At 47.9% G+C, this 15,833-nt stretch overlaps 2 protein-coding genes across 2 annotated transcripts in view; one reads left to right on the forward strand and one right to left on the reverse strand.

Moving 5' to 3' along the window:
• The window catches only part of BCAP31 (B cell receptor associated protein 31), a 197,334-nt gene extending 183,487 nt beyond the window's left edge, over positions 1-13,847 (reverse strand). Inside the window, exon 1 of the mRNA XM_078664576.1 lies at positions 13,717-13,847. The gene's annotated coding sequence lies outside the window, so the exon portion shown is untranslated. The remainder of the gene's footprint in view (positions 1-13,716) is intronic.
• Positions 13,848-14,014: 167 nt separating this feature from the next.
• Positions 14,015-15,833, forward strand: part of ABCD1 (ATP binding cassette subfamily D member 1) — a 209,234-nt gene continuing 207,415 nt past the window's right edge. The window contains exon 1 of the mRNA XM_078664579.1: positions 14,015-15,077. Coding sequence (XP_078520705.1) covers positions 14,190-15,077 — 888 coding nt within the window. The 5' untranslated portion in view covers positions 14,015-14,189. The remainder of the gene's footprint in view (positions 15,078-15,833) is intronic.

The following is a 15,833-nucleotide window of genomic DNA, read 5'->3' on the forward strand; positions in this document are numbered from 1 at the left end:
ACCATTCCCCTTACTCACCTTATGTACAGGAGACTGGTCTTGTAAGTCACTGTACTCTACCTGTATGCCATATTTGGTTTTCCTCCCATAGGAGAACATTGAAGCCTCTGAAAATTGCATCAAGTGTTGACTTTCGAAAACTTCAAGTATTTTTATCTCTAAACGTACTTACCTGATCATAAAGAGTCTGGTGCCTAAATATATATAAAGATACGTGTTATTTTGATAAATTGGTATGGATCTACTTATTGAGCCGTGTGCATCATGTATTGTGTGTGTATATGTTTTATTGCGACAAGAAATGTCATAAAAGCTGTAAAAATACATTTTGTGATAAAAAAAGAGATACAGATTAAACATATGATACAGCGATATGATAAAAGTAATATACACAGGCAATCCATAAAAATACACTATTGGACCCCTTAGGGGATGCGGTTGCCAAAAACTACATAGTAACAAGCATTTGCAATGCAATAGGTCTCGCAGCATTCAAGTTTGAGTTATTGGCCTTGTATATGACAATGTGTTGCATGAATTTATTTGCAAACTCTATATTGGCTGGTGGTGTTTGTGCCCGGTGAAAGCGTACACTGACGGATGGTGGTGTTTTTGCCCGGTGAAAGCATGCACTAACAACTTATGGTGTCTGTGCCTGGTGAAAGTGTGCACTGACGGCTGGTGGTGTGTGCCTGGTGAAAGGGTGCACTGGCGGCTGGTGGTGTGTGCCTGGTGAAAGGGTGCACTGGCGGCTGGTGGTGTTTGTGCCCAGTGAAAGCGTGCACTGACGGCTGGTGGTGTTTGTGCCTGTTGAAAGTGTGCACTGACGGCCGGTGGTGTGTATGCCTGATGAAAGCGTGCACTGATGGCTGGTGGTGTGTGTGCATGGTGGAAAAGCGTGCACTGACATGTTTAAAAGTAAAGTGCGCCATACTGCGATTGCTACAATATTTAATTGTGGATGTGTTAACAATTGATGCGTGCACTGATGGCTGGTGGTGTGTGTGCCTGTAGGAAATGTGCCCGGCGCATTCAGAAAACAGTTGTGGCCACATCAAAGGGCTGCCGCTGGCTCCGATCAGCTGGGAGCCTAGAGCGCCACATAACCCCTAGCTAGCGCATTTTAAAATTTGTATATTCCTCTTCAGCTACCCAAGAGGTGGCAGGTTCACCAACAATGTATTAAAAATGGTTGTGGGGCTGCAGGAGCATGTCAGTCACACAGGAGACCCACTGAAGTTTTTTATTATTGATGTATTTGATTGTGTCAATCAAAACCGAGGTATTTGATTATGTCAAAGGTGACCTGAAAAGTAATATCACCCGTAATATGACAGATTATTTCGGTTTTTATGTTATCGGTGATTTAATAAGTGAGGTCATGAGCAGTGTAATGAATGGTTATGATTGTGGTGATATAAAGGCTAATGAACATTAGGTATATTTTGTGTAATGTCAGTTACATACTGATGTTAGTCGACACGCTGAAAGACTGTTTCTTTTCTTGCACTACAACTACCAGAAGCCCCTGCCTGAAGAACACTGCAGGTGGGTCTACACCACTTGCAAGGATGCTTTCTTCTACCGTAGGGCAGGACATGCTGAAAAGCTGTTTCTGTGCCACTACGGCTACTGGAGGACACTGTGGCTAGAGTGTTTAAAAGGGTGCTTCCTTCTCCAGCCACGCAGGACACTCTGAAAGATCGTGTATGTGCTTACTACAGCTTCCAGAAACCCTTGCCTGAAGGATACTGGGGGCAGAGATACAGTGCTTGAAAGGGGACTTTCTTCTCCTTCTTGGGTCTCATCTTGGTGAGTGGCCTGACTATTCCTAACCAGCATAGGTAAGCATGAAGCCACATCTAACATCATTCCTAATTCTGCTTGCAACAGCACTACCTTTTTATTATTATTTTTTTTAGATTTTTTTTTTAAGCAACTCTGATAATACAAACAAATAAAAAGAAACAATACGAATACAAATCTTAAATTTAACAAAGATTTGCATAAAGTCATATTAACAAATCAAACATTCCATATACTTGTTATAAACCTACAACAGCACTACGACTGCTATCAGCAGCATCCTTAAGCGGGCCATAGGGGTTGCCACTAAAGAGATTGTGCTCATGGAAAGTATACTTTCACTAGAGTCCAAGGGCATATTTATTCATCAAGCTAAATTGGACCTAACTGAGACTGGTCCTGCCTGTTGCTGTGTTGGGTCGGATCCTTGTGAGCCCACTAAACTGAGCTGTGCCTCTAAATGCTCATTCCGTATTGCACCGGTCACTAAAAACAGAACAAAAGGGGCCGCTAAACCAGTAACAGCAAACAGACATCTGGGGCTGCTTTTACTGAGGCTGCTCCCACCTCTGCTTCAGATACCACAGAATCATGCTTTTTAAAGTGTGTTGTGATAAATTCAGTACGATTCTGAAAGATAATTTGCGACTGATTATAAAGCGTTTGGGTCATATTGAGTAATTTCTAATTGCTGCCAGATTCTTAAAGTCTCATGAGTTTAATGCTTCAGCGCATCAGGTGGAAAAACGCAACAGACAGTTCCCCCCCTAACAGAGAAAGTGGCCTCTGGTTGAATTCACCAGCCTTGCCGCACACTGTCGCTTCACACAACACATCTCCCTGTAAAGATAAATCATGCTCATAATACACCAAATCAAAGTCATGCAGGAGGAGTGCATACACCGGCCTGCCTCGTCAGCAAACGCAAAGTACCTTTAACAGGCAAGACGTTATCACCATTGGAGCGCCTGGCACAAGGGACTGTCCCAAGAAGCATCTATTGTGTAAAAACGAGCAACACTCGGTACTAGCCACCGCTCCGCGCCCGTATTTAGAACTACAAAATGATGTCAGCAATATGGCCTCTGTAGTCTTTGTACATAAGCAACGTGCGGCATGTGTATCTAGGAAACTTCAAAAGGGGAGACAACCTGAGCTAAAAAAGTCTCTGTCAGTCAAAACCGCACCTCCACAAACGAGTGTAGGGATTTAAAATCCGAATGCTCCCCAGATGCGCCGCAATGTCCTGACGTGTGATGAACTACAAAATGACGTCATAGCGTAGACGTTTGTAGTTCGCACTCCGGAAGCCCGCGCACGCGCCCTCGGATGGCCAGAGAAGCAGTGCTGGTGACGTGGGGCTCCCATGCCCGAGGGAGAGCCCCGCGGAGTCTGCAGAAGTCAACAAAGCCGGTAAGTGGGGCTTAGTTGGAGGGGGGAGGGGGGATGCGCTTGTGTGTGCAGCAGCGGCGGCGGGGGTCTCTGTATGTGTGTGTGTGTAGGTGCGCTCGTGTGTGTTTGTCTCTGTTTGTGCGCATGCGTGCAGGGGGAGGTGTGCTTGTATATGTTTGCGCTTCCCAGGAGACAGCCACGGCGAGCGCGTTCGTGCGCGCGTGGCCTGCGCCGAACGCGGCCAGGTACTGTCTCCTGGGAAGCAGACCCAGTGACAAAAGATCTCTGGCGAGACAGCGCTTACGCGCTGTTACGCCACGAGACCTAAAAACTATTATACAGGTCATCTGTAAAAACATAAATAAGTTACAATAAAAATGATGAAAGAATAACAGCATAACAATCCCTCCTGGGGTGTTACAGGCCCAATGTGGAACCCCCCAGAAATACCTTATATAAGTTGATAAGTACCCTCATTAGAATGACAACAAGGGAAATCAAATTTAAAGTGCTAGTGCGCAAGCTGTGAACTCAGTAGGCAGCTAAACGACCTTCAAACACTATAACAATTTCTTCTTGGCTTTAGTTGGTGCAACATTAGGCCACTCTTAATAAGGTATTTTGTCGGATTAGCCAAACGTGGCTAAGAAATTTAACCACACCACACGCAGAGGGGTCTGGAGTCGGACATGAGAATGCGCAGGGCGACCCAATGGTCCTGTGTGCCCAGCTGACGGCCTATTGGTTTTAGCCATTTGGACCTCGGAGCGTTGTATGCCAAACATGCAAACATAACATGTGCAACACTTTCCATCGGGCCCCAGGAGCATGGACAATCCTTAGATGTATGTTTGGGGGAGTGCGCAGTTGTCACGCAGACAGGGAATGTGCCAAACCTAAAATGAATGTACAACATTCTGTCCCTCTGGACCTGAATTACATCAAAATAAGACTTCAGGCATCTACTCTGCTTATGTAGATACAATTCTGCTGTCAAACTGCCGACATTGGGTTTGCAAATTTCCTGGTAGTCCAACCAACCCTTACCGATTACCAATACTTTCCAATAAATAAGAAGCAGCCTGAAAACCTGATCAATTGTTCCGGTACTAGTCCGGAACCCGGCCTGATACTGAAATGAAATGAAATGGTGTTTTGTAGAGCGCGTTACTACCCGGAGGCCTCGTAGCGCTGTGGAACGGTAGGTTTTGTTGGGGATTGCTATCTAGCTTGATGGAAAAGAAGTGTTTTCAAGCTTTTCCTGAACTTTTGTAGGTCGGGTTCACGACGCACTGTGGGTGGCAAGGAGTTCCAGACTAAGGCCGCATTCAGTGAAAAGGAGCGTCCACCCCATCTGGCCCGTTGGATTTTCTTGGTTGTGGCCAGCTAAGCTGTACTAGAGCGAAGTGATCTCGACGGATGGTAGGGGGTGGCAAGGGAACAGATCATTGCAGGGGCTTTCTTCCACATGGCCTTGTGCATAATGCACATCGCCTTGAATTTTACTCTGGCTTGGATGGGCAGCCAGTGTAATTTCCTCAAGGTGGTGGCTCCTGAATGTCTTCGGGGGAGTACAAGGAGAAGGCGGGCTGGGAAAGGATGGCTTCACCCTCTGTCCATGATTATATTCTCTGCAACAAAACTCTGCCAAAGACCTTCTGTAGTGCATCTATCAGACTAATTGGTCTATAGTTTGAGGGGTCTTCTATAGTGCCTTTTTTATAGATCGGAACCACCTCGGCACCTTTCCAAGACCCCGGTACTGGGCCTCCACTAGCTATGAGATTAACAAGGAGGAGGATGTAGCGTACCCAATTTGGAATATCTGTGAGTAATAAATCACCAGGCAAACCATCTGGTCCCGCTGCTTTGGCAAGCACTGTTTTCCCTAGCGCAGACTCAATCTCTGCCAGATCAAAACCCTCACTGTCAGCCTTAGGAAGGCCATAGGGATCGCATAGTTCTACAGGTTGTGAGAAGTTAGCCTGGCATATGATGTCCACTAGTTCTAGTGGGCACCTTGCACCAGTCTAATCGACCCTTATTGATGGTGGTTGTAAAGTCAACCTTATAGACAAGCTATCCTAGTGGTAGCATGGACCAGCAGTCTTAGGCTAAGACTTCAGAGAGCATGTGAAGCAAGCTGTTTTACCAATTATAATCCATTGAATACCAAATGAAAGGACACCACACAAGGTATATATCAAATATATATGTATTTATTCTAAACACAACCCCTCTGCACTCTTTATGAGGTCAGAGGTAAAAGCACAATACAAGTTACTTAATTAGCATACAATAAGTTGCACAATATACAGTAATGCCCTAGGGGCCTCACAAACCATATACTAAAATACTGGTATAAGAACCACGACAGAAATAGTAAGTAGGTCTAGGGCCTAGGGAATCGCTGGGGCTACACTAAACAACCAAAGGTTAGGAAGTAGGAGGCCCACGGGAGACGCGTGCAGTGTCTAAACACAGTCGCGAGTTACCATTGACTTATAATGGGAAACGAAGAAGTTACAAAGTTACTGTTTTAGGGCACTTCCGGGTGGACTACGACAAAACCCCATTAGACTAGGACACTTCGAGAGTCAAGACCCACGGGAGCACCGGAGTACTCGTGGTACCTCACCCAGGGAAGCCGGGTGCATAGGTGCCTTTTGGTGTCGGGTTTCGTTGATGTTTTCTATGGAGATTTGCAAAGAAGTAGTGCTGCAGGCGACCAGAGGAAAAGTGTCCGGGTGGATCCAAGGGTGGATCGAAGATCTGAAGAACCTGAAGGCAGAAGGGACAGAGTCTGGGTCATTAGCCAGTGACCAGGAAGGTACCAGGAAGGAACCAGGCGATGTTGCAATGATCTCAGGTGAAGAGGTGAAGCTGGTCTCTGCAGCCACGAGGACCAGGAGGTGTCGACGATGACCAGGAGCTGGATTCGAGCTGTCCCACGAAGGATCTAGTTGACTGCGGTGACAGTATCCGGATTGGACCCAACAAGTCTCGGCAAATGCAATCCACGCAGGAGGTGAAGATTGGCTTCGGAGCAGACCAGCAAGGTCTGGGGAGCTTCTCCTTTACAGGGAAGCTGGAGCAAGCCTGGAGCAACCAGGAAAGCAGTTTAGTTCAAAAGAAAAGTCTTCAGGGGGCTCACCAGCCAACGGGCTAGCAACCGGGAAGAAGAGTCGAGCTGAAATGCAAGAGCAGGCCCCACGCGGCACTCGTGGAGTGTGAAGGGCTGAGCTTCGGTGCAAATGGTGCTTCTCGTACCCCAATACACAACTGCAAGTTACTTCAGGAGTGGATGAAGTTAGCAAAATGCAGGATGTCCAGGGTGTCTGGTCCCACGTCTCTCGTGTCCGCCACGGGTCTCAGCTTTGCTGTGGATGTGGGTCGGAGTCAGAGAAGTTTGGAAGTCCAGTTCCTGTGTCGCTGAGTCTTCGGGTTCCAGCGGGAGCGTCGGCAAAGCAGACCGGCAAGTTACTGGTGGTGCCTGTTTGCACAGGGTGGTCACTCCTTGACCACAAGGGAGATATCTTCCGTCTTCTAGTCAGAATAGAATGTCGAAGGTCCAAGATTCCTGTATCAAAGTTTCGTTCCAGGATAATCTAAAGTCATGGAGACACAGCTCCTATACTTATACTGAGTTAAGGGGCTGGATTACATGCTAGGTCCCTCCTATGGGTGGACCTGGGAAGGGGGTGGTTACACCCCTTTCCCTTTGTCCAGTTTCGCGCCAGAGCGGGGCTGGAGTGCCACACCAACTGGTTTGAACAGGGCTATGCATGGAGCACCTTGTGTGCCCTAGGCAGTGTCTGAAAAAGCATTTCTGAATGCAGCCCTCCCTGCCCCAATACACTACAGGCTGTCTGGGGAGGTGTTGGCACCTCCCTCGACAGGAAACCTATTGTCCAGGCCTCCCATGCCGGAGTTTCGTCCAGCAGCAGGAGGTCAGACTCGTGTCTGTGGCAGAAGCATCCATTTTGTGATGCTGAGGCTCGGTTTTACTTTAACCGGGGTTAGCAGTAACTACATGTCTTCTCCCTCTAGAAGGGTGGAATGCTACCCCCGCCACCAGAACTGGTGGGGTGGTAGTATTCCAAAGTGTTTGACACCTTACACGACATGTTTCGATAAAGCCAAGACAAAGTTAGCATTAACTGCAAGGATTATAATGGATTTAAGAGTATATGGTATGGCTATATCATAGAACAGCTGTAAGGAGATGGTTCCGAAAGCTGTAGGGGGGCTCAGCTCATGCTAGGGCACCCTCTCACATAAATCCAAGCACTCTGCCTCCAGGTTCGATAAGGCCTGCCATAGGAGTGACTTATAGGTTACTATGTGTCTATATATAAGGTAGATATAGGTATACTATATCTAAGTAAGGGGTGATTACACCACCTTACCCAAGCTGAGTGATCAGCCTGTGGTGTCAGTTTGGAGGGCCAGCCAGAGGTGGCATAATACATGCTACAGCCCCTGGTAGGCCTTGGATGCACCTATGCCCTGGGTACCTATGGTACACTATACAGGGTCTCACAAAGGTGACCCAATACCCAATCTGGTATGTACCTAAAGTACATGGTATCAATTTAGAGAGAGAACAGCTGGGCTGTGGGTCTGATTAGCAGGCCCACACCCACACTAAAGTCGAAAAACCAGAGTATCACAGCAAAAAGTGGGGGTGACCATAGGAAGCAGACCCTACACAGGTGACATGTCCTAAGGTGCAGAGTAGAGCTTCCGAAAATGATCGTGCCATTCCTAGCCTGTGATGTAATTAGGAGGTGGGCGTGCGCTTCTCTTATCTCCCCAGGTCAATGGGGTCCAAAATAGGTTGGTATACTTGGCTGTGCTTGCTTTCTTCAGTTGTTGCCAACTGGATTCCTCCTATGTTATCTTCGCTTGGTGCAATGCTGCTCTATAGCTCTTCCTTGCAGCTTTAATCAAGGGGCAGTTCTTATCTTTGATTGCTGCGGCTGGGAGCAATCACTTGCGCCTGCAATCTTTCGTGTACCACAAATAGGGTCCTTTAGTAGGTAAGCTAGGCTTGATGTTCGAACTGGGAGCTAGGAAGTGTGCCCTAAGTTGTTCCACTGTGAGAGTATGGACCAAGGGCACATCTGCCAACCCCGTGAATCTAATACTGCAGCGTGAAGTTCTAATGTGCTTGATGCCAAGACTTGTCGTTTGCCGGTAATCTTAGATTCTTGCAGGGCTAACTTGCGCCATTTTAAGAATCTACTGCAATTTGAAGGAACAATCTCTCTGGAGATGGTTAAGGGTAAAGTGCTCTCAGGAAGGCATGAGACTTCAGGAGGGTGGGCCTGTGCCAATGCACAGTCTAACTGTGGGTGCCAGGGCGAACTGGAGACCCTAGCTGTGCTAAAGGAATCCTTTAGTGCACTTGCAGTACCTGCAGTGGTAAGTCTCCAGATGGGATCCCGGGTGATCCCTGGCCGTGTCAGAGAGCTTGCTAAAGCAACTTTAGTGTCAGCAGGTGGGGTGGGTGTAGCTGACTTGGTTGTCTGGCACAGTAACCTGGAATAATACAGACAACCGCCTCATATAAATGGGATCAGAGTTAAAGCACTGAGGGATACAACTGCAAGTGTCACTATGGTGACTGAAACACTGATATTCTCATGACAGTATCTGACTGGTGAGACATTCCCAGTCAGCAGTGCTGATAATCAAACTAAGGTCCATCCAATGGCAATGGTGTCCTTACAATGGGAGGGATAACTGGCCAAAAGAAGTTTGTGGTTTCCTCTGCAATCTCTGTAGCCCGTCTTCTAGGAAATGATCTGGAGTCCTCCGCATGGACTGAGGTTGAAAGAAAGACCAGTGCAGCTATGCTGGGTATACCTGAATGGATGTGTATAACAAGCACGGCGAGCGATGCGCTTACTGAGCATGACGAGGAAAGCCATATGGCTCCTCTGCTCGTAAGCGTGCGCCCGCAGTGGTAGCATTTTCTGAAGCGCTTACTAAAAGTCTCGCCAGAGCAGCGCATGCGCTGGCTCAGGAGAGACCTAAAAGCCAGAGCACAGTGAAAAGCCCTGGGTGAAAAAGAGGAGTTGGAGTCTGGAATAATGGCCAGCCCTCCAAGAGAAAAGGCAAGAAGACTAGGAAATCGGCTTCATGTCAGACACATGCTCAGGTCCCTTCTCCTCAGGGAGAAAGCCTGTCCGCCCCAGAGGGAACTAAGCCCCAGGAACTTGGGCCTTACACGACAGAGCTCCTAGTCCCAGGGAGACGCTCTAGGGAAGATCTTTGTCAGAGACAGAGGACTTGTCCCGCTCTTGAAAGCCTGAGACAGCAAGCTGCTGATCAGGAAAAGGGAAATGTCAGTGGCTCCCACAGAATCTATTGGAAGGGTGGACTCCTTTATACTTAGGTTAAAGACCTCAAACCTGGTGCCACTAGGAGAGTGGTAGAGCCTCAGAAGTATAGAGAGTTCTTACTCACTTTGGCTCATGACACCCCTGTAGCTGGGCATCTTGACCAGACTAAAACTTAAAGTAGGTTAGTTGTTCTACTGGCCAGGTACTTCCCAGAAGGTGAAGGAGTTTTGTAACTTCTCTGTTACCTGCCAAGCCAGGGGTAAAACAGGTGGACACCCAAAGGCACCCTCATTCCACTTTCAGTGGTTGGAGTTCCCTTTGAAAGGGTAGGGGTTGATCTTGTTAGCCCCTAGACCCCCCCAACAGCCTCAGGAAACAGATTTATATTGGTGGTAGTGGATCATGCCATCAAGTACTCTGAATACCATCAAAATAATGGGGTTGTCTTGTGAGTCCCTCAGAACCTGGGTAAACATTGTTATAAGTTAATGTATTCTGTCAGGTGTGGCAAATTCTTTGCATGAAAAGATAGGTGTTGGATTGTCGCACCTATATAAGAAGATCAATGCATGTTCTTTAAAACACTGCGGAAGTGTGGACCTATGCTGACCATTGTTTTACACCCCCCAAGGCAAATCCACAAAATGCAGCACACACAACAATTATACTAATTTAGTCTATTCAAAGTCTTATATCTAAATAACATGCACAAATTTCCTTTTTTTTCTTTTTAGGCTGTCAAGAATACGAACAAATATATCAAATGACATGACTTGGTGATAAAGTGTAGAAAATAAGTTTAACATTAAATAATACAGAAACAGACTGATCCTAACAGGATATATACAAAGAAATAATGATAAAAAATGCAGTTCAATAAACACCCAATATCACTATTGGCACTCTTTAGTATGGTTGAAAAAGAATGTGTACTTATAGGATTGATGTTGACGTTTCAACCTTTTGTGTATGTGTTAGTAGTTAGACATTGGGTAAGGAATTGTAAGGCATGCAAGGCAAGTGATAAAGTGGCTAAACCTTTGTGTGTACCTTTGACAACGGAGTTACCAGATGGATCATGACGTGAGTTAGCCATAGACTTTATGGGACCTTTCTTGACTTTGTCTTCCAGAGAAACATATATGTTAGTGCCAGTGCTTTAAATGGGGAAAAATAAGTGCAGGTACTCATTAAAATAGAGGTGTGACAAGTGGGCGCGGCAAGGGGGCGGGGCGAAGGGCACAATATCATCATACATAGAAACTTCTGTAACAGTTGCAGAAGAAATGTGTTTATGTAAAACAAAAAAACAGATTAACTCATAACACAAAATGAAAGTCGTGATGGCACTTTCACACGAATGGTTGCTGCTCACGTAATTGACAGTGCAGGGTCTGTCTAGAGACCCTGTCCTGTTAATCACAGCGTGACACAAGCCCTCTCACCCCCCTGCAGTTTGGGGACATTCAAATGGGCGCTGCTGGAATATTACCAGCACCTCAGGAAAAGGATACTTCAGCTGAGTTAATTACAAGCTGCTTGGAAGCAGAGCGGCCTCTGCCCTGCACTGGATCAGAAACCTAACCTGCGTCTGCCATACCGTGGAGCAGGGTACCGGTACTCTCCCTGGCTGCTGAGAAGTGCTGGTACTGACTGCAAAAAACTTCGGAAGTGCCGGTACTCAGTACCGGTGAGTACCGGCCCATTTAAAGCACTGGTTAGTACTGATTATTATTCAAAATGGATGGATGTGCATGGTAAACAATGCTGCAACAGATGTGGTAGTTAAATTTCTTGAGGATGTTTTTTCAAGGGAAGGTGTTTCTGAGGTGTTAGTATCTGATAATGGAGTGCAGTTTATGTCCGAGAAGATGCATTTATTATAAATTTAGGAATGAAATATGTGAAAGTATCCTTGTAGCACACAGAGAAAAATGGTCAAGTAGGATGCTTTAACTGAGTCATAAAAGGAGCTTTTGGATTGGCTTTAAAATCTAGTTTGTTTAGGAAGAAGTCTGAAATACGTGGCAGACAACGTTGTGGTAAACAAACTTGTCATTGGTAGGAGGAATACAATACTACAAAGTCTATTCAGGACATGTTGTAGTCTTACAGAATTAGTCTCTTTTCTGTGACGGGGAGGATGCCTTTTGAGTTGTTAAGAGGGAGGAAATCATCTTCTAAGTAGGTTTCGTGGAGGTTAAAAAAAAGAATGAGTTGGTGTCTGGAAAGCAAATCAGGTTGTCAAATCATATTCTTATTGACATTTTCTACCTTCTATTAATTAGGTGAATATATTATTGATGTCAGGGCTGCCGTGGTCCGCTCAAGAATCCTGCAGTTTACCATAAAAAGTGTAGCCATATCCAGTGAAGGCTTACAGATATATCTTAATTCTGTCTTTTAGTAAGTCAATCCCTTCATCTACCATATATCCGTTCCTTATCTGTTCCTTTTCTACTCTTGGGGACTGTCTTGTTGACATAAAATGGACATAGGAATTTAAGTAGAATGTCATATATAACTGTTTTTTTGAAACTCATGTGATGTTTGAGCCTGACATAAATGGACATAGAAATTCTAATATAATGCCTTAGTAAATATGTTGAATTGTTGACAGTGTCTATTTTATAATAATGGCGTATAATGCTTTATAAGCTATGGAAAGTGTTTATATTTCTAGTGTTGGATCGATCATGTTTTTCCAAAAATTCACATATGTCGCTATTATCCTTGTCTTTTTCGTATATGTATCTGTGCTTGTATCATTAGGGTCTAATAGCTATCATATGGAGGACATATTTGCCTTTTTATAATATTGTAAATGCACGAATTGTTGTGTTTTTTTAAAAATAATTAACTAGGTGTTGATATAACTGTATATTTTTCTGTTATATTGCAGAAATCTTTGTGGCTCCTGAAGAAGGCGTTGTTCTTAACGCCGAAACGCGCGTCGAAAAATAATAAACTGCCACGTTTTTTCGCTTTTAATTATTAATTGTTGTTTTTCTCTTTGAATGTTGGTGATTGTATCATCATTTTAACTTTTTTTCTAATTGTGCGTATTATTGTGTTGTATTAATTACAGCCTTTTATTATATGTATACAAAAATATGTTTGGTAAATAAATAATATATGAATGTACGTGCATTTACTTAGTTTTTTGTCCTCCCTTGCATTAGTTCCCATATATATTTTTTGATTGCCTAGGAAGTTTTGCACATTTGGAAAGCAAATGTATCCATAAATGAGAAGGAAGGTGGGATTGTTCCAGGAACAGACCGAATATTCACAGGAAGATGCCCCTAATTAAGGTAGGGGAGTATGCAGGGCTTTAGGTGGACTGGGTCTTACCGGGTCTGAGCCCCGGCAGTTGTTTAAAGGGGGCCTCAAAATGGGTCTCTATCGGGCTCTGTTTTGTGCCCTGGCACAGGCGGTCCGTGCAGTGACTGCAGGCACATGGACGTGCGCTGTGCACACTGCTCACTTCACACTAGTGGAGAAGTTACGGCATGACGTCATGCCAGGTGAGCGTCGTAGGGGAAGGGAAATCCTTTAAAGAGTCATTTTCTCTCTGGATTTCCCTTCTCTTTTTGAAACTCAGGAGCAGCAACATCGTCGTGGTGTCACCAGGGCTTTAAGTGGCAGCTGTTTCAATATTATCTACAACAAACCATAGTTGCTGCTTATTTATCTTATGCAACTAACAACCATTGACAAAGCCAATAGTCCTGACTTGTTGTGGGTATGATGTGACTTGTTGTCTCACATATCTGGATGCAATGACGGAAACAGCAAAATACAAGTTGGGCGGCACACTATGCGAAGCACGGATTTTTAGCTTATGTGTTTTAAGCCACGCCCTTAATTACATTGGCCACGCCCATCTGAGAGACCCCCCCCCACACACACACACTTTTGTCATTCCACTTAAAGCCCTGCCAGTATGTATGGGTGAAATAACAGCTTTTGTGGAGAAGGGGGTGGGGGCATCCCCTTGCTCAGAACCTTTAAAAGTTATGAAAGTTTGGGAAGGATGGAAGAATATGAACGGGGGGCAGGGTTCCATGGGTGGCGGTTGGAGGTCAGCTGACCCGGGGGTCGCGGCGGGAGCTGCCTCCCACCTCACACACTCCACCGTTAATTAAAGTACAGCGCGTGCACCGACCTGCGCGGCCTCCGTCTCCCGTCGGCCCCGGCGGGCGGCAGACACCCCCCCGGCCTCCAGGCCCGGCTCACCTCCGGCCCCCACGCTGTCTTCCGGGGAGCGCGTGGCCAGTGTTTACACACACAAACGCACGTGCGGACTTCAGCCAATCAGCGCTCCTGTCATCATGAAAGCGCTCTTGGATTGGCTCGGGTGATTCCAGTGGTCCAATAGGCGCTCACTTGAGCCCGGCCCGTCCCCTGACCCCACCCAGAATCTGTCCGGCCACGGGATTGGCTGCGACCGACCCGGAAGCAGTGTGAGAGATGTCACCGGCGGCCGGAGTCACGTGGACAGTTGGAACCGGGGCGCCGTTGGAGGCGGGCGGTTGAACGGTCGGTGACTGGGCCCTGAGGGCGGTTGAACGGTCGCTGACTGGGCCCCGCGCGGCCTGTGAGAGGACCGAGGGCCATGCGAGTCTGAGCCGGGCCAGCATGCCGCTCTGCCCCGCGCCCATGAGCCGGGCGGCGCTCCTGAAGCGGGCGGCCGCCCTGGCCCTGGCGGCCTACGCCGTACGCCGCCTGCTCCCGCTGCTGCGCCGCCGCCGCCGGGCCCCGCCGCCTCCCCCTCAGGCCAACGGCTCGGTGGCGGCCCGCGGGCCCGGCCGTGACGCCACCGGCGTGAACCTGCTCTTCCTGCGGCGCCTGCTGCGGCTGCTGCGCCTGCTCTTCCCCCGCCTCCTCTGCCCCGAGACCGGGCTGCTGGCGCTGCACTCGGCCGCCCTGGTCTCCCGCACCTTCCTCTCCGTGTACGTGGCGCGGCTGGACGGCCGCATCGCCCGCACCATCGTCAACAAGCGGCCGGCCGCCTTCGTCTGGCAGCTGGCCCAGTGGCTGCTGATCGCGCTGCCCGCCACCTTCGTCAACAGCGCCATCCGCTACCTGGAGGGCCGGCTGAGCCTGGCCTTCCGCGGCCGGCTGGCGGCGCACGCCTACCGCCTCTACTTCCAGGAGCAGACCTACTACCGCGTCAGCAACATGGACGGCCGCCTGCGCACCCCCGACCAGAGCCTGACCGAGGACCTGGTGGCCTTCGCCGGCTCCGTGGCCCACCTCTACTCCAACCTCACCAAGCCCGTGCTGGACGTGGTGGTCACCACCAGCACCCTGGTGCGCACCGCCCGCGCCCGCGGCGCCAACACCGCCTGGCCCGTCGGCATCGCCGGCCTGGTGGTCTTCCTGACGGCCAACGTGCTGCGGGCCTGCTCGCCGCGCTTCGGCCGGCTGGTGGCCGAGGAGGCGCGGCGCAAGGGCGAGCTGCGCTTCATGCACTCGCGGGTGGTGGCCAACGCCGAGGAGATCGCCTTCTACGGCGGGCACCAGGTAAGAAACTGCACTGAGCGAGGGGAAGGGTCATGAAAACACTCCGATCCCCCCTGGTAAGGTAGTGTCAACAACCAGAGTGTCACTATGTCATGAAAGAGAAAAAGGGAGCGTGGGAAATCTTACTCGATTTATAGAAAGTCCTGTCTCTCCACCGCCCCACCCCCTGTGCACTAAGTAAGCTTACATTGCTGCTCGATTAATACCAGTTATCAACAAGAGAGTGAGGGGAAAGGTCATGAAAACACTTAGTCCCCCTGGTAAGGTAGTATGAACAACAAGTGTCACTATTTCATGTAAGAGAAAAAGGGAGCGTGGGAAATCATACTAGATTTTTAGAAGTCCTGTCTCTTCTCCCCCCCCCCCTCCAGGTAAGGCTGCTCGAGTAATACTAGTTATCAACAAGAGAGTGAGGGATAGTGTCATGAAAACACTTAGTCCCCCTGGTAAGGTAGAATCAACAACAAGTGTCACTATTTCATGTAAGAGAAAAAGGGAGCGTGGGAAATCATACTAGATTTTTAGAAGTCCTGTCTCTTCTCCCCCCCCCCCCCCTCCAGGTAAGGCTGGTCGAGTAATACTAGTTATCAACAAGAGAGTGAGGGATAGTGTCATGAAAACACTTAGTCCCCCTGGTAAGGTAGAATCAACAACAAGTGTCACTATTTCATGTAAGAGAAAAAGGGAGCGTGGGAAATCATACTAGATTTTTAGAAGTCCTGTCTCTTCTCCCCCCCCCCCCCCCCCCCCCCAGGT

The sequence above is a fragment of the Lissotriton helveticus genome, chromosome 10 (genome assembly GCF_964261635.1).
Source record: "Lissotriton helveticus chromosome 10, aLisHel1.1, whole genome shotgun sequence".
Lineage (NCBI taxonomy): Eukaryota > Metazoa > Chordata > Amphibia > Caudata > Salamandridae > Lissotriton > Lissotriton helveticus.